Below are 25743 nucleotides of genomic sequence, written 5' to 3' on the forward strand. Positions count from 1 at the left end.
ATTATCATTACAAACTAGTACAGGTTATTTATACTTTATACTTTCACATCTATATTAAAATGATACATATCACAGAGGGGGAGCATGTGCCCAAATTGGGTATTACATTATAAATTTAATTTTTTTGCGTAGGTATGTTCTATTCATATATTTTATTGATTTTTTTGATAAAATACATACTAATGCCTCTTTAGTTCCATTTTTATATTAAAATTTGGTATAGAGCCTTATCTTTACAAAAACAATAAATGATTATAAGTTTTTTTTGAAAGTCTAGAAAATATATCTCTAACTACATTCTAATACCATATATGAAAATTGTTAGACAAAATGAGTTAGATATTGACTCTTGAGTCTATTGCGCATGCTCTACCGAATGATTCTCATCCCAAGTACCAGAACACATTATTTAGCACATTATGTACAAATTTGTAATAGTACGGATCAGAGTCTTTCTCAAATATGTTCTAATAACACATATTCGATCAATTCTAATACCATGTTAAAGTGTGCTGCTAAATTATAGTGCTACCTACATTCTAATACCACATATGAGAATTTTTAGACAAAATGAGTTAGACATTGACTTTGAGTCTATTGCACACACTCTACCGAATGATTCCAATCCCAAGTGTAAGAACACATTTAGCACATTATATGTATAAATCTGTAATAGCATGGATCAGAGTTTTTCACAAATATGTTCTAATAACACATATTCGATCAATTCTAATACCATGTTAAAGTGTGCTACTAAATTTGAGTTCTAATAGCTCGTATCAGCCATGCTACTTATGAACTCTAAACAACAGCACATATATATTCTAACCTAAAACATATGAGTTGCCGCTTTTGCATTTATTGTAGTGTTTAATAGTGCAATTTTGTTGAAAACATGAATTCTAGAACAAAGAAAATCGTGGAATTAGTTTCAAAGGTATGAAATAACTATATTTCTTTATAAGTTCAACAAAATGAAGGTGAAAGATAATTCACGCAAAAAACAAGAGTATTCATACCATACAGCATTTTTGGAAGGATTACCTAAATTTCGAAGTCACCACTATAGACAAAAAACGTTCAAATTATATCTAGAACCAGTATTTGTATCAAAAAAGCACCTTTACGACACATATCTGTCAAAATGCATAAATGAAAAAAGATCACCTCTAAGTCAAACCGCATTTTATGCCAGTTACAGATACAATGATATTGGTTCCAGTGGCAATATTGTTTTAACACTCTGTAGAAGCAGTTAACAGGACAATCACCTTCTTTATATCAGTAATTGGTTTTCATCAATACCTTTTTTGAATGAGGTAGTTCAAAAGAAAATATATTGTCTAGGAACAGTGCCCCACAGCAATTAAAACGTACAATAAATTCATGACCAGAGTAGATCTTATGAATTTACTAATAGGTCTATACAGAATCACAATTAGATCTAAGAAATATTAAAATGTTTGTATTTTGAGAACGATTTCCAAAGTGGAGATTAAAACATCAATAAGAAATATTACCATCGTTTTTTTTTTGTCATCGTTTCAGTTGTAAAGTGTTGGCTTTTATATATATGTTACTGCAATGATTTTGGCGTTCCAAAGAAAAACGAACTGTCCCTGTTTGAGTTCAAGTACTGTTACCAAGAAATTGAGACATTCTAACAGTAGCTTTATTGATAATCTTACTGCAGCAAAAAAACACAAAAGTATAGCTACAAAAATTATTCCTCAAAAGGATAGGCTGGATGAAATAGGACATTGGCCCGTTATGAAAGATAAAAGGGGATGATGTCAAAAACCTGGTTGTAAACCAATTCCTGCTCATTATTGTGAGAAGTGCAACATATACTTATGTAATTGCTATTTAAATGGGAATAAGTCACAATTAAAGGTTAAAGTACGTTTATTCACTTTTCAATTTCCTCTTCGGAAAATGAAATTTACAAGAAACTGGCACATTGTCAAAATTCCATCAAATTTTTACGAAGATGTAGAGACAACAGGATTTCTGAAGTGGAAATTGAAACGCCAATAAACGTAATTTAACCTTTAATTGTGGCTTATTCCCATTTAAATAGCAATTACTTTAACATGCCACAAGAAAGTAGCTTCAGAACAATATATACTTATGTATTATTAGAAATTTCAATTGTTTTTATGGTTTTCATCATAATTAAACTTTGTTTCAAAAATATAATAACATTTCAAAAATGACGCTGTTGCACCAATATATCTTCATTAAAATTGTGATGTGTGTGAACGTTTTGAAATTTTCAAAAATTTTTAAAAAAATATTGATAAGAATTAAAAATTAATATGTTATACACATAATTATTGATTTAAATTGAAATTTAAACATTTTTTTAAAATAATTTCATATAAATACAATTATTTTTTCTAAATAATAATTAAATTTACTATCAAATACTTTTTATTTATATTATTAAGTAATTTAATTATATAATTTGAATAAAGTAATTAATAATTACTTTATTCAATTTTAAAAATACATAAAACATAATATGAAGCTTCGCGTTGGTCTACAGTACCGCCTACTGTTCCACGTTTTTTTTATTGTTTTATGTATTAAAATAAAAATTTAAGATTATTGATCATTCAACCATATCCCTTTTTTATTACAGGTTTATGAATGAGGCTAGCTACAATGAAGCAATTGAGAGTTCCAGCAATTTCAATACAAGGCTATGTATTGAAAGACGATTGCGCCTCCCCTTCATTGATACTCAAACGGGAGTGGCCCAAAATCATTGCTCTTTATTTATGAATAAGAGGCAAAGGATACCTGGATTACATCCAGGGCAGATATATTCTTATCCCAGACAAAGATGGAGGAAAAGAAGGAGACAGTATTTATCAATGAATGCAAGAGCATTTGCCAGAGCTGCTGACCATTTATTAGATGGACCAGACACTGATATGCATAGCATTTCCCAAATTGAAAATCCAGCGCTCCAAGATACTGATAGCAAAGATAGTCAGTTGTTAAAAGATGAAGTTTCAAAGGTTTGTTCAGTAAATAAATTATAATTGATGGATTCAATCTATATTTAACCTTTTCACAGCAGCTAGCATTTACAGCAATGTTGTTTCCAGTATGGCTGTTGCCCTTATCAGTATCTTTAAAAAGTATAGATTTGTATGGCCACCAGGCTCTTAAATTTTCAAATATATTGTAAAATTCGATGTATCTTAACTAATTACTCTCTGCATATAATATATGCAGAAAGTAATATAAAATATGTAAAGCCAGATAATTCCAATAGAGAATACTCAAAAAAGTCAAATGTTTATCCAGTTTATGCTGTATGATTGTATGAACATAAAATTATTTTATATATCTCTCTCATGCTCTCAGTGAAAAGGTTAATAAAAACTTATAAGTTTCAAGTTTGTCATGGAGAATATCTGTTTCTTAACTTTAGTTAAGGATTTTCATAAAAGACCTGTACAAACACAAAATTATTTTACGTATCTTTCAGGTTCCCATAGTGAAATAAAATTTATTTGTTTCAAATTGGTCATATCTATTTCTTAACTTCAGTTAAGGAACTCAACAGAAAAGGACCTATCTTCTTTTATTGTTATTCCACATAACCGTGGAAAATCAATTCTTTGAATTCCTTTTTTAATGAACGCTTTTATGAAATTTTTAATGATTCCTAGTTTTATTTGTTGGGTTAGGTTAATTTGTTTTTTAATCATAACATGTGAAATTTCAATGAAGTTTTTGAGTTGCATATATTTTTGGTGTGACCCATTTGCATACCTCTTAAGAGAGTCACTAGTTTTAAGCACAAATTTTACACTGATGATCAATATAATGTAACAATTCGATTATTTTTTAGCGGTGCATATGTATGTATTTGTGCTCAATGCAATCAGAACGGAATTTTTTAAATTGGTGTTGTGTAGAAAAATCACTTTCCAACTGCTTTTTGATGAATCTATAAATTATCGCCAATTAGACAGGTTATATTCGTTTTGCATTGTTAAAATCAGGTCACGGCTATCAGTTCAATATGCTAATAAGTTATTCTCAAAGGATGTGAAAAAATTTGTAACAATTGATAGCTCTATATATACGAACTTCTGCTGTCAACATTGGGAACTCATCAAGTTTTCTTTTTCTTTTATTGCATGTTAAATTCCTTCTTGCACAATCGATGGGCTCCTATAAAATTTGAGGTTATTTCTGAACAATTATCGTGGAAAAGTTCGGTAATGTACCTTGACCTACAAGTTAGCTGTTCAGAGTATCGTTCTTATGCTTGATCGTACTCAATTATGTGTTTGATTTTTTATGTAGATTAAAGCTGTCATACTTTTTTTCATACTCATCGATTTGTTCTTGCTGTCCTAAGAATCCAGTCCTATTTAGGGTCTCTAGATTTTGTACTTTATCTCAGAGCAAGTTTCTTAAAAAGCAGCCAGATTTTAGCAGACTGATTGTAATTAGAGTTTAGATAATCTATGATAATGATTGGGAGATATTGGTTTGTAGTGGTAATACTAATGGGAGCATTATTGTGTGAAAATATAAATGTGAAGTAACACATTTTGTTCCAACATCATGTCCAGATTTGGAGTCATCTGTATAAATGGAATAGCTTTCTTTTTTTTCAATAAATTCAAAAGGAATTTCAGATGAACATGGTTAGTGTCTCTGTTTTTGTGGTAATGAAGGACTGTAGTGTTGATTTCCGGAGCTTTGATTAACCAAATAGGGGAAATTTATATATTTTTTATGAAGAATATGAAATTGCATCTCGATTCTTCAGATTTTAACGGTTTCTTAACTTTCTTCGGACATTCAAGTTTTTGGATAACATTCTGTATGTGTATTTCCAAAAACTGGGTAAGGTATATTCTAGCGACTATAGGTATATATTAAAGAGATAAGAACTTTATTGGTGTTGTTCTAAAGCCTGTGGTAAGTGCCGTGTTCTGAATAGTTTCAAGTTGACTGATGGTAGAGTTTTTAGCGGAATCATATACCATATAAATGATTGAAAAGAACTACTATTTATTTTAGATGTATCTTTGTTGTTTATTATTGTTTTATCTAAAAAAATACATTTAGAAAATGTATGTACTCTAATTATTCTATAGGAATGGTTTTATGATGAGGCTGATATGCTGGAAATGGATGCTTATGATGAACCTGATCCAGATTCTGACGTGGATTATGAGGAATGCTACAGTAAAAGACGGAGAGGACGTAGGGGTGCAGGAAGAGTAAGTACCTATTGTTTTTTGTACAGAGATACCAGAAAATATAAAATATAGTGCGTTTCCTTCTTAAAATACTTTTTAAGAGCATTACCTATATATAATAATACAATTTATAATGAAATTACAATTTTGACTTTAGATATATTCTTATAATTTTTCAGCTTACCGTACAACTTGATTTAACACATTATTTAACATAAATTGACGGGATAGAATCATCAAACTGTACATAGCTCTCAGCTTCAAATGTTGATATCCCGATCCTCATTGCTAGGAATGGGAAAGCCATGGTGTCAATATTGTCTTGAAAGTTTTATTCGTACATCACCCAAGCAGTAATGGAACCAAAAGAGCATCATTGGGAACCGTGAATGACTGATGATTTTCGTATAAAATTGGTAATGAGTGGTTTTAAAGCACTGGGTTCGTTTCTTTCACTTTTCAGTTTATTTATTTCTCCTCTTATTCTTTTCTCTTATCCTTTTCTATCCAATCTATGTTTACTATTATTTTTGAACATTTCATCCTTTAATTGCTTCTTATTCTTTTTGTGGTGCCACTCCTTACTGGGACTGGATGTCATCATAACTTTATTAACTGTTCTTCTAAAAAGTACACTTGAACTTCTACATCTACACCAGTCGCGCAAGTTCGTCAACCAGGATATTTTTCTTCATCCTTGAATTATGTTTTTCTTTATTTTGTCTTGATATTTCTCAGCAGTAGTATTTTTCTCACTCATAATATGTCTCAAATACTGAAGTTTCCTTCTTTTTATTGTTGTCAATACTGCGATGCTACATCTCTGTCCTTAATATGGTATTGAATCGTGGACCTTAAACGACGATATGTGCAGAAGATTGGAGGCATTTGATGTGTGACTGTATTGGAGAATATTTAAGAGCCCTTGGACTGACCGTCTTAAATAAGGAGGTTCTCAGAAGGATAAAGTAGAACTAGTAGATTTTATGACTGCCATAAAATCTCGAAAGCTACAATTCTTCAGAGACATTTTGCGAAATAAATCCAGATATGACCTCCCACAAGCCATCCTGTAAAGAGAAATATTTGGAAAGCGAGGTCCAGGAAGCAGAAGAACACAACATCTGTTGAGCTTTTTCCCGCTGTTCTGACAATACAAAGATAGCCATCATGATCGTCAACATTCGTTACGAATAGACACTTCAAGGAGAAGAATTGTTGTAAATACCTCACTCTCGTTGTTCACTCTCCGAAGTACCTCATAATTTCTTATTCGATTCATACATGATTTTTAAAATGCGACATAGCCCTCTCCTTTCGGGCTTTGTGTGTTCTTTATCACCATAAATTTGGTTTTCCTAAGGTTAATTTTAGGACCGTAATTGTTACAATAATTATTAAATGGTTCAATTAGTTGTTGCAGAACTTCAAAAGTTGTCGCTAATAATCCAGTGTCATCAGCATATCTAATATTGTTTAGTACTACTCCATTAATTTTTATTATTTCTGATATATCGCCAAGAGCTTCTTGACAAGTAGACTCGCTGTACAAGTTGAACAGAAGAAGAGAAAATATAGAGCCCTGAAGAACCTCCCGACGAATTTCTATTTCTTCTGTCAGTCTATTTTCGATCTTGCTCCTTGCTGTCTGATTCCAGTATAGATTTCAGGTTGTTCTCATGTATCCACTGTGTAAATCTTAGGCTTTAAAATTTGTAACACTATTTCTTTATCGAAAGCCTTTTTGAAATCTACGAAATAGACTTTTTGATTCGTATAAAGGCATTGTTGTGCAAGAACATTTAATCTGAACAGGCTTTCGCAATGCCAAATCCTTGTCTAAATTCCATTTGCGAATTACTTTTAAAAAGATCTTCAATATATGATAGAGTAGTGCTATAGTATGATGTTCGCTGCAATCCCACATATTATGGTTTTTGTATTGTTATAAATATTTATACAAGCCAATCCATTGCCATTAATGTTTCGGTTATATTTACGACTTTAAAAAGGTCTAATAATATGGAAACAACTAATGGCCTACTAGTTTTATAAATTCAATTTTGATGACATCAGGTCCATTTGTTTTGCCAGTTTTAATATTTTTAATTGCATATTTGATTTCCTCTTTCAATGTGGTTGGCCGCTCTTCCAAATACATACTCAAATTATCACCTATATGATCTCTGAATAATTTCAGTTTTTGTTCTACATCCATGATTAACATTCCGTCTGGATCCTTCAGCAGACTTCTATTCACTTTGCTCATTCCTGTCGTTCTTAATCTTCTTATGCATATTCAAAGACCCATATTTTCTCTCTAGCTCTTCAACTACAGTATTTACTGTATTTACACTGATTCTTCAACAACTCTTCCTTACTTTCTTTATTTGTCTCTTTAAATTTATCTTTATTGGGGTCTTTTGACTTGTGGAGGTGTTAGCTTGGACGTAGTCTTCCGTGGACTGTTGCCCCACTTTTTGCTTATGTCGTGTCATTAATTTTGTGATACATTTTCTTTTTTATTTCATCAAACTTTGATAAATTTATTACCATATTTCGATCCTCAGACTTTTTTATTAGTTTCAGTTTTTTTCGGAAGCAAACTACTCCTGGAGTGAAAGTAGACGATTGCATTTCTTTTCAGTCCGAGCTCGACCATTGTTCTATACGTCTTTCCAGGAATTCGCTCTCATCGGGTATACCTGTGGTAGCTTGAACTTAAATGAAATGATTTTAACTATATGGCCGTTATAGTATTTTGATGTAATTTATTTGATTTCGATCTAATCTTTCATTTTTGTTCAAGGGAGATTTCCACTTGTAGAGTCATTCTTTAGGAAGTTTATAAAGGGTATTTGCTCCCGCTTATTTCGTTTACTTAAACCGTACTCACGTACGTGAGTTTGGTTCAATTTTGGCGTTGAAATCGCCTATTACAATGGTAACTTGGTAACGCTTTTTTGATGTGAGTACTTTTTCCAGACTGGCATAAAACTTTTCTATATGTCCTCTCCTTTCTCTGCTGTGGACTTTAAGGAAATGAATGGACCCTGTTTCAGTTTGAAGTTGTAGAAAAATACTTTTATCAGAGTAAGGGACAAAATTTACCACTGATCTCCCGATTCTTCTGTTTGATCTTCTTTCTTGCTTATTTTCTGCTGTTCTATCTGCATTCTCTTTTTTCGGAATCTCTAACTCTTCTGAAAACATTTTTTAATCTGCCATTACTAGTTTTATCTCATTCTTTAGTTTACTGTTCATGATTCCTAGGCATTTTCAGATGATCATTTCTTCTGATCGTCTGTAATGTCATCGCTATTAAATTAAATTTGGAATGTGTTTGTAAACCTTTTACCCAAATCCACGCCTATGATTTTATGTGATGAAATGTATTATTTGATAAAAATAAACTTACAGCTTATAATCCAGTGTTCTTTTTAGCCTGAGTCTCTTATCAATTATTGTCAGTTTACCATTGTTTTTTACACTTTTTTTCAGCGTCGCAAAAGATCATCTCACGTCTCAAAGCTTCAGTTGTTTGACCGTTACCATCAAAACTATAAAAAACTACACTTGCATTACTTTGTCGGGATCTTAAACATTCTTCAAATTTTGATTACATGTAACTTAAGTATATTTTGGTACCTGTTAAATTTCAAAATTTGAATTTAACAAAGAAACCAAAAAATGCTGATTTTTTTTATTTGAATAACAGTATCGGGGCCTGTAAATATGTTTTAAGTGTGCCTCCTGAGGACTACGTAATACGCATCTACAAGAAACAACGCCCTGTCGTTTCTACCTAAAACGAAGATTTAAATTGTAAAATATTAAATTTACACTACGAGGTCACCTAAGGCCATAATAGACTTTCTTAAAAAGGCTGGGCTGAAGGGACTACTTTAATCTAGGGATGAGCCACAATAGACCTCTTAGGTCGAGTGGAAGGGTGATTAAGTGCCTCATATTGAACCTAACCTACAATACAAGGCCTTACTATATGTAAAATTTTTAGTTTAAAAGAAATTATTAAATAACAAACCTTATGCAAGTTCATCCGTTTTCAACATATTTTCAGTTTGCTTCTTACTGATGATCTTCTTGACACTTATTTAACTTACTTTAAAGGGTCGTAGCGGCACCGATTCACCAAGTACGCCTAACAAGAGAAAAGGAGCAGGAAGGGGAAGGAAAAAGTCAAGTCATAATTTTGAACCCACCCCCGGAGATCCTGATAAACCTTTTGCATGTGAACGTAAGTTGCATCAAATAATGGCTTTTAAATTATTCTTTATAATAAAGTGTAGTTGGTTTTTATGTTTTCGTATGTTTTATATTTTATTCAAACATTTTCTTTAATGAATCAGAGTCACAAACTCAACATGGTCATTTGCAAGTGATAGTTTTGTCATAATAGGTTTTTTTGGTTTAATGGCATTTTTATATATACGGGGGTGCGATAGCCTTAGTCTTACATTTTGGTTTACTACATATCAATAATAATTGTTTATAATATATACGACACTCGCGGTATCTTGATATTTTAGTTATGAAAAGTTTAGAACTCGAAAGTATAGATATTGAAATATCACAAACAAAATAAGATACTTTTGGTGTATACAAGAAAGTCAAGGAAATAACAGGAAAATTCAAGAAGAAATCAATTGAATAAATGAAAAATGATCAAGCAGAATTATAGATGTCGCAACAAATAAAAAAACATGAAAAGGCTATGTGAAAGGATTGTTCTTAGACCTAAGAGCAGAACAACAAATAGCGAATACTATAATAGGGCGGACATTCTTATAGATGAAATTCAGGTAGTATTATTGTCCCTTAAAGATGAAAAAGTTAAGGTGCAGTCCGAGATAATCAAACTCTCGGAAGAAGATTTCAAGAAAGATTTAACTTTCATATTGTTACGTTGTTCTACGAGTTCAGAGATTCAGTGAAGCACGAGGTGATTTAACTAACTTTATTTAACTCAAAAACGCACTTAACTGCAAATATCAAAATTATAATTATCGTTTAGAGGAATTCGCACTGATGCGTAGAATGGCCAATACTAATCTCTGAGCCCGCTCCTGCTGGCTTATATAATGAGAACGAACTGTCCGAAATTCTGGAAGGTCATCTCTTTATCGTAGTTAGGCGACGGAGAGAGAGTTCTCGGCTTCTCTAACACACAGAGCCGCAATCAGGGTATCTGACTCACAACAATATTCAATGAAATAGTAAATATCCAGAAAATGATTGAGATTGAAATTAATAATTCTACCCCAAAAGCAGGGAGGCAAAAAGTGCACTGATTACAGAACAATACATCGGAGATTATTCAAAATCCGCGAAGAACAAATACAGTAGACTCCCTCTATAACGAGAACTGAAATGGCAGACTAATTACCTCGTTATAAGCGGATCTCGTTATATCCAACAACAATAATACTGTGCATACATATGAATATGTAGTTTTCTAAAACATTAATATTTCTATAGTGAAGCCATTCAGAGCAATATAAGATGCTAATAAATATTGTTTGAATGGCGTTTTTAAAACAAAGTTGTTTACTTTTATTGTCAATGATATACGTTAAAACGAAAAATCTGTATTCTGTAAATATGTATAAAGCGTATTTTCAAGAACAACATAAACTACTGCTTCTGCAATTGCAAGAAATTATTTTGTCATTTTTGACTGCTTTAAATTGTCCAGTATTCTATCTATCATATTTTCTAAAGATGTGAAACAGTTTTATGCTTCTTCATTTGCGTTTTGTCCTTGGATAAAGTTTCTGACAACCTTTAAAACACTTTGCACATCTTGTCTATTAGGACCCATATTATTAGGTGTGAATGGTCAACCCCCTACAATGACACTTGAATCATAAATTTTACATTTCCGACTAAGAATCATAAATTGTAAGAAGTTTATTGCGGGCGGCCCGCAGTTAAAAAGGGTATTTATTTATAGCTACGGCCGGGCCAAAACGTAAAAAACACGTTTTTCAATCTTATTTTGTCTCGTTATAAGCAAATTTACCTCGCTATAGAGGGTTATAGTTCAATAGAAATTTCACGGGACATCTAATGTACCTCGTTATAAGCGAAACCTCGTAATAACCGTGTTCGTTATAGAGGGAGTATACTGTATTACCAATACAATTTGGTGTGGAATACTATTAAATGATGAAATAAACTGTCACATTTGTCAACACTATAGTTTTTTAAGAACAATATTGTTGAATTTAGTACGCAATATGGCCTAGAAGTTAACATAAACACAAACGATAAGTCTCAAAAAGCCCAAAACCTACCAATCTTTGCAGTTGGATGGATCTCAATGAAACTTGCGACATTCGATTCGTAAGAGTGTCAGGAAATTTTGTGAACAAAAATGATGATGTGGAAATAAAAATTTGTAATTCGGAAATAATTGTCGGAAATGAGTTCCATATTACTACTATTACTATTCTTCTACTACTTTAATATTACTAACTACCTACGGGTGTTATTGGGGACACTGAACATAAATATCATCACGGCGATGGTCTCCGAGGCACCTGGTGTAAATGGGTTTAGTGCCCTGCCGAAAATCAGTGCAAACTCGTTACTCGGTGGTTTTGGAGTCGCTGAACACTAATATCATATTAACGATGATGTGTGAGGCACCTGTGCCCATAACGGCCTCATCTCCTGGAGTTTTGTGGAATTTTGATACAAAATCAGTGCAAACTCGTTACTCGGGGGGTTTATGGGGTCGCGGAACACTAATATTATGTCCACGATGATCTTTGGGGCTCCTGGTGACGGGCCTCTTCTCTCTTAGTTTTATGGAAATTCGATACAAAATCATTGCACACTCGTTACTCGGGAGCATTTGAGGTCGCTGATCACGAATATTATGTCGGTGATAGTCTTCGTTGCCCCTGGTGTCAAACAAGGGCCTCTCCTCCTGGAGTTTTGTGGAAAATTGATACAAAATCAGTGCAAACTCGTTAATCGGGTGGTTTTTGAGTTCGCGCAATACTAATATCATGTCGGCGATGGTCTTTAAGACACTTGGTGACAGGAAGGGTATAATGTTTCATAGTTTTGTGTAAATTCGATATAAAATTGGTGTAAACTCGTTACCTGGGGGATTTTGGGGTCGCTAATCACGAATATCATAACCGTGATAGTCTTCAGTGCATAAACTCTAAGAGCTCTCATGAACGCAAGGTGCCTTGCACTCTAGCTGACATGATATTAGTGTCTAGCGACCCCAAAAACCACCGAGTAACAAATTTGCACTGATTTTGTATCGAATTTCCAACAAAAAATCTCCAGAAGACGAATCCCAGGTACACCAGGTGCCTCGGAGAACATCACCGTCATGATATTCATGTTCGGTGACCCCAAAAACCTCTGAGTATTAATATTGAACTCATTTTCGTCAATTATCTCCGATATACAAATTTATTATTTTTTATCGCTTCGAAATGCACTTTGGAAAATTATATTATCCTTGTTCAATAATGTAAATTTTCGTTTCCATAGCATCATTTTTGTTCACAAAATTTACTGACACTCATACGAATAAAATGCAAAAAATTTCATTCGAGATCCATCGTACTGCAAAAATTTGGTAGGTCTATTGCTTCATTGCCTCGCCTACAATGAGAAAATGGTAAAACGAGTGTTAACATACACATATTTTGACAAAGCATTAAATGAACAGTGCTACCATTCTCAGGAAATAAAAATTAGGAATTGAAAAAGGCAACGGCTTTCATCCAAGTATCCAAATTCTAGAGGCAATGCTAAAATATATTTACTGTATTCATTGCAGTCAATAATTGGTATTTGAAAAAAATCCCCCCCCCCCCCTGAAAAAAGTAACATCAGCAATTAGTTTCTTTTACTATTATATAAAATAAAGCATGATTAATTGGTAAAATGTTTGAATAAAGTAATTACTTACTTTTCATTGGTTAGGTTGTAAAGCATAAAGCTGCTTAGCATGATAATGATAAATAATCTTTTTTGACATCAAGTGATTAGTAGAATAATCGTAGAAAAAAATGGTATTTAATCGCTTCATGCTTTAGGACAGCTTATATTTATTATTTAGGCAGGGACTCGAACCGAAACTATGATTTACCAAATATCCTTTATAATCTTCATTTTAAATGGGAAACATAGACTAACTTGATTTTCTTCCTATAAAGTAACTAGCAGTAATATTAAAAACAATAATATGAGGCCAAAAAGAATAAATAAAGAAGAGCCTTGATGACTTCACGTGTCTAGAATATTCAAGAATGAAGATATCTTCAGACAAGAAAAGCTGACTGTTTAAGATTGCCAAGCAATAATTTCAAATGGTTCCCTTGGTATAGGCCTATATAAATTCTATTAATAGCCTTTATTTTACAATTATACAGGTGTATATCATTATTGTTTCTTTCAAGGTGTTGTTTTAGTTGTTAGTGTTTCTTTTTAACTCATAATAAGGTGCTAGTTTTATTATGGAACTATTTAAGTATATAAGTGAACCAGCAAGGCAAGATACAATTGATATTACAGTAAATATAAAGTAAATACTTTACAATTTGCCAAATTGACATTTTTTTATATGTTAATAATATTAATGCCAATAACGTAGGATTTGTGTATATACAGTACTGTTAAGACTTTGTGGTTTTTTTATGAGGAAACTTATTTCTTCTTTCCGGATATATTTGTTGTTTGACGCGTATACCAGATAATTGTAACTTTGTTTCATCAAAATTTATTTCGTCATTTGGTTCCACGGCAAGGATCCTCTCGGCAATCCATCTTTTCAAACCCATCTGAATGGTATACATCCTAGTATCCAGTTCATGATGGACATGGAAACTGATCTCTACCGTTTCTCGACTATCTCATAAAAAATACCAATTTCAAGGTTTTTCTTCTTCTTTTGGTGCCTATTCGTTTCGAATATTGGCGATAATTCTGGCTATAATTATTTTATTAACTGACGCTTTAAATGTATTAGTTGTTGTTGTGGAGAACCATTTTCTCAGGTTTTTTAACCATGCTATTTTTCTTCTCCCAATTCCTTGCGTTCCGAATACTTTGCCTTGAAGGATTATTTTCAGTAATCTGTAATCAAGGTTTTTAACAGTCTGTTTATCGAAAACTCATCTGCTACTTGCATGCCAACTCCCATTACCAATCTTCACAAAATAATTCGATCATTAATAGAATAGAAGAATAGAATATTCTTTATTAATCCCATCAGATCACATTGTGATATAGGATATAAAGTACATAAAGCATGATCAACAAGTTATATAGGACAATTACATAAAACAAAATCAATAAAATATAGATTAATATAAAAAAAAGAAGATATGCGATATAGAGCGTCTCTAAACCCGTCGGTCCTCTTGTTAATAATGGTAATGCCCTTGTTTCTAGATTAATACGTACTTGCGATTATGTAAGTAGCTTTTTAATACAAGATCTCATCCAAAATGGTTACCGCGAAAATCACATCAATAGGATCATTCACAGATCACATGCATCAATCTCCCGCTCAATCTCAACCCAAAGACTTGGACCCTCATCATATGGAAGCTCTTCTTCCTTACTTTTATCTCTTGTCTGATCAACAAAGATAAAATGCCAAATGAACAACTCGGAGTTTATGAAATTCCTTGTGCAGACTGCCCCCCGATTTTACATAGGTCAAACCAACCATAGAATCCAAAATAGGATTTATGAACATTCCATTTCTGTTCGCAATTCCGATTCAATTTCAGCTATAGTCAATATGTCTTTAGAGCCGTAGATTGAAAAATTGCCGAATTGTCTCAATATTAGAGATGGCGGCTCCCTTCAACATGGAGACAAGAAAACATCATCCGCTCCACTTCTCGTACTTACTAACTATCGCATGGCATACAATGAATTTACGTAATGTAGCTAACAACTTGGTTATACAAGAAAAAAAGAGGACCGAGGAGACGACGCACTTCCTGGTTGAAAAATTTAAAGTAGTGGAGAAAAAAAAGATAAATTATAAAATTATAAAGAGTGGAAAAAGACAATACAACTCTTCAGAACTGTAGCAGACAGAGTAAAATGGGCTGTGATGATCGCCAATGTCCTTAAGGGATGAGGTACACAAAGAAAAAGAAGAAGCTAACGGAAGAGGGTGAATGGTATGTTTCCGACGGCAAAAAAACCAGAACGTTTCAGCTAAGGGAGAAAAATCCTGACAGAAAACCTAGAGTTTGTTGGTTGAAACGATAGTCAAACCTCTCATATTTGGGAAAACTCCTTTCAATCAAGAGTCTCCGAATAAGGACGGATCAAAGATACGAAAATAGCAAAGAAAATGGACAATCAATATGGTTAGCTGGAATGTACAAGGTATTGATACAAAAAGACAGGAGGTAGTAATTGGCGACTATATACACTTTTACAGTGGAGTAAATAAGAACGGAAGAGCAAAGAGAGGTGCGTCCATTGCTATACAAAAACGGTATAAAAAGAACATTAAGAGTTAGAATGAGATCAAAGAAAGATTAATAACGTTTGCACTAAAAAAAAACGACAGATAAGTTGTTATTGCCGTAGTTAGAATACGATGTCATGTCATGCGATGATGCAGGTGTCATATCATGATTTCATAACAAAGACGAATTTTATGAAAAAAGTTCTAACAAACGTAAATAAAACAAAAGAAAAGCTCATTTTGGAGATCTTAAGGTTCACAAACGGGAAAGACCACGACAATAGAGTCATTGGAGACTATGGAGAAGATACTAAAAATGATAGCGGTCAAAAATTTATAGATTTATGTGCAAGTTTATACTTGACATGCTCCTCAGACGTTCTTAAATGGTTGCTTGCGTAATTCTAACCCATTCTTCCTTTGCAATAATTTGTAATTCTGCAGTCGCTTTATACGTCGCTGAAGGATGGCCCATATATGTTATATGCGATTTGCATCAGGACTCATTGGTGACCAATCCATTGGAACCGCTACCAAAACTAACATTTTTTGCTAGAATACATTCTAAGAAACGTTCTCCACCTAGTTTTGTGACGTGTGAGAAATCTCAGAACTTAAACCAGCTTCAGTCTTCTTATTACTGTTTTTACACTTGACTTGTCTTTTTCAGTTCTAAAATATTGCCCATCTCTAGTTGTATACTTTTTTGTCCATTAAAAAGACTTCCTTTGAATTCTCCAGTTACTTTGTGTCGGTTTACTATTCGAGAAACAGTTAATTGATGGATACGCAAACGAGGCACATTAATTATATTCTTGTTTGCATCCCTCATTTGCTAAAGTAACAATTTCAACACAAAACCAACATTTATGCGTGGAATCGTTAAAGATAACTACATAAATAATTAAAATAGTCGAAATGTCAATAATGAACAGAAACAACCAAACAGTTATCTTTGTTGATCAACAAGGTACGCTACACAATTTTTGTAATTGGTTACATTATTGCTTCTACCTCCAAATGCGCTGTCACTAGGTATTCTGATGGTCTCTGATATGGTATTCTGATAAATTACAGCACACATAATAGACACCAGGTATTTATAACTGAATTATGCAAGAGTTAAAAGGGAAAAAGTAACATTAAAACATTTTTTGTCTCTGAGTGTATAAGTTTTTCGTCTCGTAGGAGTATAAGTATAGAGACTCCATAGAAGCATTTACTAACAATATTTAATATAATTTTTAATTCGTTACATTAACGTTCTTATGTTTAGTTAATTAGTTAGTCTATGTATATATATTTTATTTTTACATTTCGGTTCGGGTTCAGATCACCAGGCGCTTGGGTTCTGTTTCTTTTGTTCATCGCGTTACTATTTCCTGTTTTCCCAAAGCTGGTGTTCGTTCGAGCAGACATGAAACGTTTTCTTCGAATATACCTACAACAAAATTATATTTCGGTTCCAGTCCCTAGTATTTAAAACTTTAAAATGAAAATCTTCTGCCTAATATACTAATGTCTCTAAATAGCAATATTGTTATACAGTGCTTTTTAATTTCTGTAGGACTAATACAGATTTTGATTGTTGATAAAGTTTTATCTACTTCCAGGTTTTTGTTAAGGATTCAAATAAACGTAATACATTGTTAAAAACAGTTAAGTTTATTATTCACAATGGGTGTATACATCTTTATTAACTTCATAGAAAAAACTCAAGTTTTTATAAATCTTTTTTAAACTGCTATTAAATTAGCAATCATTAGATTTCTACAAGTATAAATGAGTTTTTATATAATCAGCTGATGTCTAGAGCGGTGACAATACAGGGAAAGTCATTTTATAAAAGGAAATTACCTGCTAATGTTTAAAAATTAAAAGTAATAAAATTCACCATTATAATACATTGAAATGGTTTATTCAATTTTGAAAATTTAGCTTCGCCAAAAGGGATATCGAAATTGATGTAAATATCGATGTTTGATGACCTAGTGTGATTCAGTAGTTCATTATTATATTACCTTTGTAATAAAATAAAATGTAGTCTTCATTCAAGTCCAATACATAAGTCAAACGAAGGTGAATGTATACATGAAAGCCCAAACTTACTGGCTTAATTTCACCGTCCCTCCAATTTTACTAATGAGCAATTCCCGAGATAATCAAAAAAATCATTTAGGTCACTAATCTAAAAAAAGCGGCCTAACCTCGAGTTGAACTGTCAGGCTTCACTGTTGTGTGTCTCCAGAGAGAGAGTAGAGTGAGGGGGGTGAGAGATAATGAGCAACCGAGAACATCTTGTAAGCATGATGAATTCAAAATTTGGCTATTTGTGTACTACACTTATAGTTATAGTTAACTCTCCTAATATATAAATGGCGCTGGGACGGTCACATAGCCAGGTATGACGATAACAGGTGGACACAGAGAATTCTAGAATGGAGACCAAGGATGAAGGCAAGCATGGTGCCTCAAAAGAGATGAGTAGATGACATAAGAGCAGTGACAGGCAAACGGTGGATTAGATTGGCGCAAGATAAAGAAAGATGGAAGTAATTGGGAGATACCTATTTTCAGAAGTGGATGGAAAATGGTCGACGAAGAAGGAGAAGATATTATATAGAGCCATCGAACAAAATCATAATTTAAGAAGGACGTGAAATCAATTACTTATACGTATCAGTTGTAGCATAGTCACCATGCCGAATCACGTGACGTTCATTACTTAACATTGTTATCAGATGTTAATATTAAAACCTTCAGTATACATTAAGACCATAATTACAAAAAAGGGTGTGATTATATACCTTCAGAGATATTCCTGTATCAATTATTAGGACACTGCGATTTAGCTACTTTAGAGTAAGTTTTGTATGCTACAGTCATGTCACTCTAATTTGAATCCACTTTGTATCCACAACCAAATTTAAAAGAAAGAAAGATATGTTGTCAGTATGTGAACTTTCAAAAACTTAAGTTGATTTATATGAAGTCAACATTATCGCAGATTTATCATTTTTATTACGAATACCATCAATAAATTTTTGGCCACATAAACATGAGACATTTATGTACCCCTTCTACATTAATTTTATCGACTATACTAAAACAATTTTTAATTGAAGGTGAATAATTGGCAACATCGCACTTAAAGCGACGAAATCATATTCCACTCATCAACTTTACATAATATTTTAATTATTTATTATAAGTATTTTAATTAAAAAGTACGTAAGTTAAAAGTAATAAAATAATAAAACACAATATAAAACTTTGTGTTTAGTCGAAAGAAAAGTTGGGCGCCAATTATTTTTAAAAGAAAAATAGTAAAACAACAGAAAGTTGACAAACGAATAAAATCAAAAGAAATTGGAACAGAATAATTGTTTGAAGAAAAATTACAAACATGTGACATTTATAACGTTACAACGTCTGAGTTTTTATGGAACGGTACAACTCATAAAAGAGAGAAATTGTGATCTCACATTTTAGGTTATTAGGGTAATAGGTTCAATATTTACAACACATATTTTTTAATGGAAATACAGCTTGATATTTCTTCGTAGTTCTTTAATAAGTGAATATTTTAGACAATTTATGCAAGGGTGTTTATAAAGGTATTAGTGATTTTGACCGTCGCATGCAACGGGAAATCAATAAATTACCATCTATAATCACTCATTAACTTTAAAAAAGTATAAAAAAATAAAAACGGCGCGGGGCACTTGAGGAGTGCCGACAGAAGTGAATACTTCTTATAGCGCGTTATTACTATGTGGGTTAATGAAATTGTACTTCTGCTTATTACTGAATTATTAATATTTCTTTTATCACACATTTAAGTACTTTAAGATTTAAAAAATCTTAATTTTTTTCTTTAAAAATTTTGTTTAATGATTTTAGTAATTTTTAAAATTTGTTAAATATTCTGTAGAATTTATTCATCATTTTAATAATTTCATTTTGATTATCATTACATTTAATTAAATTTAATTTTATTTATTTTTATTTTATTTTATCTAATTCTATCGTAATTTTATTTTATTGTATTTGATTTAATTTTCTTAAATTCTGTTTATCGTTATTGAATTCTTTTTACCTTTATTTAATTTTACACTTATATTTTCGGTGTCGCTGAGCTCTGTTTCCTCCTCTTAAGTTGTTTACTATCTGCACTACAGTTTTCATAGTATCGTTGATTTTAATTATCTTTCCGCAGAGAGCCTCATGATGGATAATGCAAAGAAACAACACAGTTAACACCCCAGCAAAACTCCAACCAATCCCGTTATGCGTCCCGTCATTGCTTTTGCTCCGTCGGTGCCAATGCAAGAGCACTTTTGAAAACCACCTATATTTTTCACACCGTCACTAACTGCTGCAGTTTTAGAAGTTCCTCAGTTACAAAAAAATCTTCACTAATGCATCTAACAAAAATTAATAGCTGATTTTTGTCAGTGATATCAACGGATTCGTCAAGGGCTAAGGAGTAGTACAAACAATTACGAACTGTGTCGACCATTTTTTTAAATACATAAGTATTCTGCTCATCAACTCTTCTAGATACAGTTTGATGGGAAACTGAAACACATTCAAAATTTTTGGCCGTCTTTTCATCTCCAAAGGATCGCGCCATTTTAACGGCACACCGCTTGATCATTTCTCCATCTTTAATGCTTTTTTACTTTTGACAAGCTCTAAACATACTTCATATAATGCTGCTAAGCTTGATGATTGAACAGCTGTCGGTTTTGTAAATAGAGATTTTTGTTTATTCAATTTAGCTTTAAGTTCTTTTACAAGAATATTGCGAGCTTCACCTTGATATTTGTCGTATTTTGTTTTGTGCTGGGTTTCATAATGCCTACTAATATTGTATTCTTTTGATACCGCGAGTACTTGACAACAAATCATGCACTGAGGTTTGTCTTTTAATTCGATGAAGAAATATTGATTTTCCCATTTTCCTTGGAACGTACGATTCTGTTCGAACATTTTGCGTTTTTTGGCACTACTCATTCTGAATTTAACATTCAATTTATTCGTCACTATTAATTCAACACGACACGTGCAGCTGACTGAAGCTAACTGCCCGCTCATCGGGAGTGGGTGTTCAAGGTTAACTACTTTCTTAAGATTACGGAAATTTAGACAGGGTTTGAACAGGTAAAAGTTATCAATGGCAATATTTTTCTCATCTCAATAATATCAGGCTCGCGTGCCTGAGGTTGGACCACACTGCAATACAATAAGTAAAATAACAATCTCGTGTATTATGATACCTGTTGAGGTAATAATAATGAGGACATATTTTTATAATTACCATTGCATAAATTGTCTAAAATAATTTTTATATCTATAATATTTCCTATTTCTAATATGTTAATTGACTACCAATCATTGTGAAAATAAACCAACTGATTTAGTTTCTTATTTAAAAAATTATTTTTTTTTGTAATTTGCATAGAACACAAATGACAACGATATTTAAATTACTTCACCCCAAGAAGATTATCATTTTAAAGCGAATAAAATTTAATGTGAAGAGCTCATTTATACTTAACTTAAAATCTAATTGAGATGGAATCGGAAATTATTTTGCAAAATTTCAGTGTGCGGTGCGCGATACAAGACGAGGCCAGGGCTGACTTACCACTATGGCCACTCACACAAAGAAGGCGCAAGTGACGAGAACTCTCGCGACAGCAACGCTCCTACTCCGTCTACTCAGGTCGGTGGTGCTGTAAGTTCGGCTTTTCCCAGCCTCCAACCGGGACCCAACCAAACGACTCAAGTGGTGCCGCCTCAAACTGCAGGCGGCGCCGCTACAGGAGGCTCGGTCGCTTCCAATGTGGGAGGGGGGATAGGAGACGTGAGTACCACGACGGCCAGCAGACCTGATCAAGGACAAGTCTATCAAGATAGTTACGTTTCCTTTTTGAACCAGACACCCGGTACTGCCTTTAAAATCTTTTACTTTCTTTTGGAGTGTATTTTGCATGCATGTGTAGTTGGAATGTACTGCCAGTAGTCTTTAATTATTTACAACAGTAATAATTTATTGAATGTCTCATAACATGTTTTTTTTTTTAATATCGATTTCACTATCTAAGCATAATAGAACAATATGTAGACACAATCGCACAAATTGTTCCAAATGCTGATTATATATTGATACAAAAAATATTCTTTGTATATCCGACATTTTATACATATAATCTATAAACTTTTATATTCATATGTAGGTTGAACATTCTAGTCTAGGAAAATCAAGACAGATTATTCTGTACTTACCATTATTTTTGGTTGCTATTGATTCAAAGTATCTGATATCTGCTACTTTTCGAAGCTGTGAAAGGAGTTTCCATTGTGGGTTGTACTGTGAACATATATGTAGCTTTACCCTGATTTCCCCGCAATCTTACAGCTTGTTTGGCTTTCTCAGTGTCTGCAAAAGTCTCTCTTAATGATGCCTTATTATGCCCAAGTATAATGCTGTCATCAGCGTAGTAGCGTCATCAATGTCATCATAATAATTTTGTATTACTACGACTGCCTTAATTTCAGTGAAAGTGAGTTGTATCAGTATGAGTAGGTTTTATGTATAGTCATGGGAACCTGGTTTTTATTTAATTTTCGTCGATTTAGTATGTCAAAGGTTCCTTTGAAACTGATAAATGAATAGGGCGTCATTCTGTTTTCGAGGAGGGAGGAAAACGCTTTGATAGGGTTAGTAACATAATTTTATCATTTCACTTTCGGAAGTTTGATCTATTTCTTTCAGGTGTTAGAATTGCCAATGTATCGTCCTTATTTTCTACATCGTTGCGATTTAGTAGCTTATGGCATTATTCTCTTCTTATATTTAGAATGCTTTTGTCATCTGTCAGGTTATTTCTCTGTCTTTTCTTATCCAATCTTTCCCTCGACTTAAACTTTTTGGTTTGTTATCTCACATCTCTATTGAATGTCCTGTTTTTTGTTTCTCGTATTTGCTCATCTCTATCTTTATATCGCAAATTTTCCATTTCTTTTTCATTCTTTTTTATTGTTCCCCATCTTCCCAGTTACTTCTTGTTCAGCACATCAGTTGAATGACAGAATAAAACAAATTAGTCAAATACCTATATGAATATACAATGCAGAACATTCATCAGTAGCCGTTTTGAGGCCACTGCTGAACATAAGCCTCCCATAAATAATTCCATGGATTCCGGTCTTGATTTTATTAACTATTTGATTTGAAATTCAGTCTCTGAGGGATACATTCAACATTGACCTCTCCATTGTTCTCTGCGCCACTTTTATTTTATTTATTACTTTTTGGTAAGGGCCAATGTTTTAGTGTCTGGTAAGGGCCCATAAGTTAGAACCGGAAGCACGCACTGTTCAAAGACCTTCCTTTTCAAGCACATGGGAATGTCTGATCTAAATTTCCTTCTAAATGATTTCCCCCATTTTTGCGTAAGGTGACCATGTTGACGCCCCGGAGGGAGTGTAGTGGTCATCGTGATATCGTGTATTGTCTGTCTCAAAAGATCTCTGCCTCTGGTCATTTCTTTTAATTCATGCATGGGTCTTCTTGGGGATTTTCCTTGATCTTCGGCCTTTTACTTTTCCTTGGATAATAAGTCTTTCCATGTTTTCTGTGTCTGCTCTTGTTCTTTGGTTGCTCAGTTTTAGTGCCATATATTGAAATGTTTTTCACCAGTTCAAGGTTGGTCATCTATTGAGTTTTAGAACAGTTCATTTTAAGGCCAACTCGTGTACAAGAGCTCTGAGGGTCTTGCAGAAGTTGGCATGCATAATCTACCTAATCTGCAATAATACTATGTCATCTGCGAATCTCAAGTTGTTTAGAAACTCCCCATTTATGTTGACTCCAATATATTCCCAATTATTCTTTCTCTTAGCACTCTGCAACACAGCTGTGAATAGGTTAGGAGAGATGGTATGTCCGTCTTCAAGGTAAATGCATTTGTGTCGCCAGAGTATATTCTGATTGCAACTGTTGCGCTATTATATATATTCTGAAGAAGAGTTGGGTACTTCTGATTAATACTCCACTCTAAGTGCAGTTAACATGGATCTCTGCTGGTCTGAGTCTTGTGCTTTCTTAAAGTCTACAAATATTACTTTCAATGGCTTGTATTCTGTAACTTACTGTATCAAGGACTTTATTACTTGTAGGTGGTTATTTGTTCCAACCCACTACTAAATCCGGCTTGCTCAGTGGTTGGTGAAAATCTAGCTTAGATCTTAGTCTGTTATTAATTATTCTCTTAAAGAGCTTATATAAATGATATAACAAGCTGACAGCATATTTTATCTACAAAAAAAGGATAAATATCAACTTACATGATTGCTATTAAAGAATATTCTTATTAAGAATATCTGAGATAGAAATGTAAAATAAATCGATCGTCTTATATAAAGTAAGTACGTAAATATATCGTCTTATAAATCGACAATTAAAAAAAAAATATGAGACATTTAATTTCTGATTCTACTTACATTAAAAATAATCAGTACTATTTTTACAACAGCCAAATGCATGTTGAGCTGAAGTTTGAATTGATTGATTAACAATACTTTGTATCAACAATTAGCAGTTTCTAGTTTCTACTAATATCCTTTTCAAAATAAAAACTTTTATTAGACATATTTTTCGATAAACAAGTACATAATTGATTATTATACTATTATATCTTTTGTGAGAAAATATACATTTTGTTTGTGTTCTGATACATGTATACCCAAATTTGTTTACAATTTTTATAATTTTATCTTTTATAATAGTGTCTTAACGGCCGATCTTTTTAATGCTGTCAGATATTTTGTAAATTACTGGCTTGCATCGACTTATCGATTACTTGTTACCAAGTTTTCCCGGATATTTTTCGTTAAGAAAAGAAATTTACTTGAAAATGAAAATATCCAACCGATTACAATTTTCATCAGAAAGTCGTCTGGCGATAATATACTCTTATCGTCTAGAATACGCCTATGCATTCAACAGAACATGTTTTTATACCGTCACTGACTATATAAAAGACCAAGCAGAAATTCATTAGTGGTCATTCTTGGTGTGTTGAACGAAAGATAACTACCTACCTACCGGAACAGGTGAGCTGAACGTGGTCCATTCCGTCGATTTGGTGAGTTGAAAAAAATCGATAATTCCCGTCTTACCCGGTGACTACATGCGTTGAATGTAGCTGCCGAGTTTCCTTTACCTTCTGATGTGTGGAATCGCACACGTCATTCCTTATACATCCGTTTAGCACTGAGCAATGTTACCAAATCAACGGGATGGACCACGTTCAGCTCACCTGTTCCGGTAGGTAGGTAGGTATTCTCCGTTCAACTCACCGAGAATGACCACTAATGAGTTTCTGCTCGGTCTTTTGCACAGCCAGTGAATGTATAAACACGTTTTCTTGAATACATAGGCCTACACTAGACGAAAAGAGTATATTATCGTCACAGTATTATCTGACCTCCAACAATGAAAACTTGGCATTTGTAAATAGCCGCTTTAAAAGTCGTAAAATTACATTTTAAATCTCTTAAAAATTAGACCTGAAGCTACATTAAGTCGATATTAGTAGATTTACCTGAAATTTAACATACTGACTCCTACTCGAAACGGTGACGTCCAGCCAACTCTATGGCGATCTGTACGAGTTAGCTGGTATCTTTGGTCAGGCTCAGATGTAGTCACCGTTTCGAATAGGGGTCATTATGTTAACTTTCAGTTAAATTTAATAACATCGACTCCATGTCGATACAAATTTAATTTTTTGGACATTTAAAATGTAATCAAAAAATTTGTACAGTTTTTAAAGCGGCTATTCGCAAATGCGTTTTTACTGACAATAAGACCAAAAATGTTCTGATGAAAATTATAATCTATTTGGATATTTTCATTTATTTTTAGTAATATTTTTAAATAAATATCATTAACACCAGAAATTTTGACTTCAATGTAAGTTTTTTTAAAACTACGGCATACCG

At 32.9% G+C, this 25743-nt stretch overlaps 1 protein-coding gene across 4 annotated transcripts in view; it reads left to right on the forward strand.

Moving 5' to 3' along the window:
- The window catches only part of d4 (double PHD fingers d4), a 55028-nt gene that overhangs the window by 1649 nt on the left and 27636 nt on the right, over positions 1 to 25743 (forward strand). For 2 of the 4 annotated variants that reach the window (XM_072527085.1, XM_072527087.1), the window contains exons 2-5: positions 2645 to 3026; positions 5133 to 5258; positions 9369 to 9495; positions 21339 to 21680. In XM_072527085.1, the coding sequence (XP_072383186.1) occupies positions 2645 to 3026; positions 5133 to 5258; positions 9369 to 9495; positions 21339 to 21680 (977 nt within the window). The remainder of the gene's footprint in view (positions 1 to 2644; positions 3027 to 5132; positions 5259 to 9368; positions 9496 to 21338; positions 21681 to 25743) is intronic. The other 2 variants (XM_072527086.1, XM_072527088.1) reach the window with 2 other exon arrangements.

Source organism: Diabrotica undecimpunctata, chromosome 3, assembly GCF_040954645.1.
Source record: "Diabrotica undecimpunctata isolate CICGRU chromosome 3, icDiaUnde3, whole genome shotgun sequence".
Classification (NCBI taxonomy): domain Eukaryota; kingdom Metazoa; phylum Arthropoda; class Insecta; order Coleoptera; family Chrysomelidae; genus Diabrotica; species Diabrotica undecimpunctata.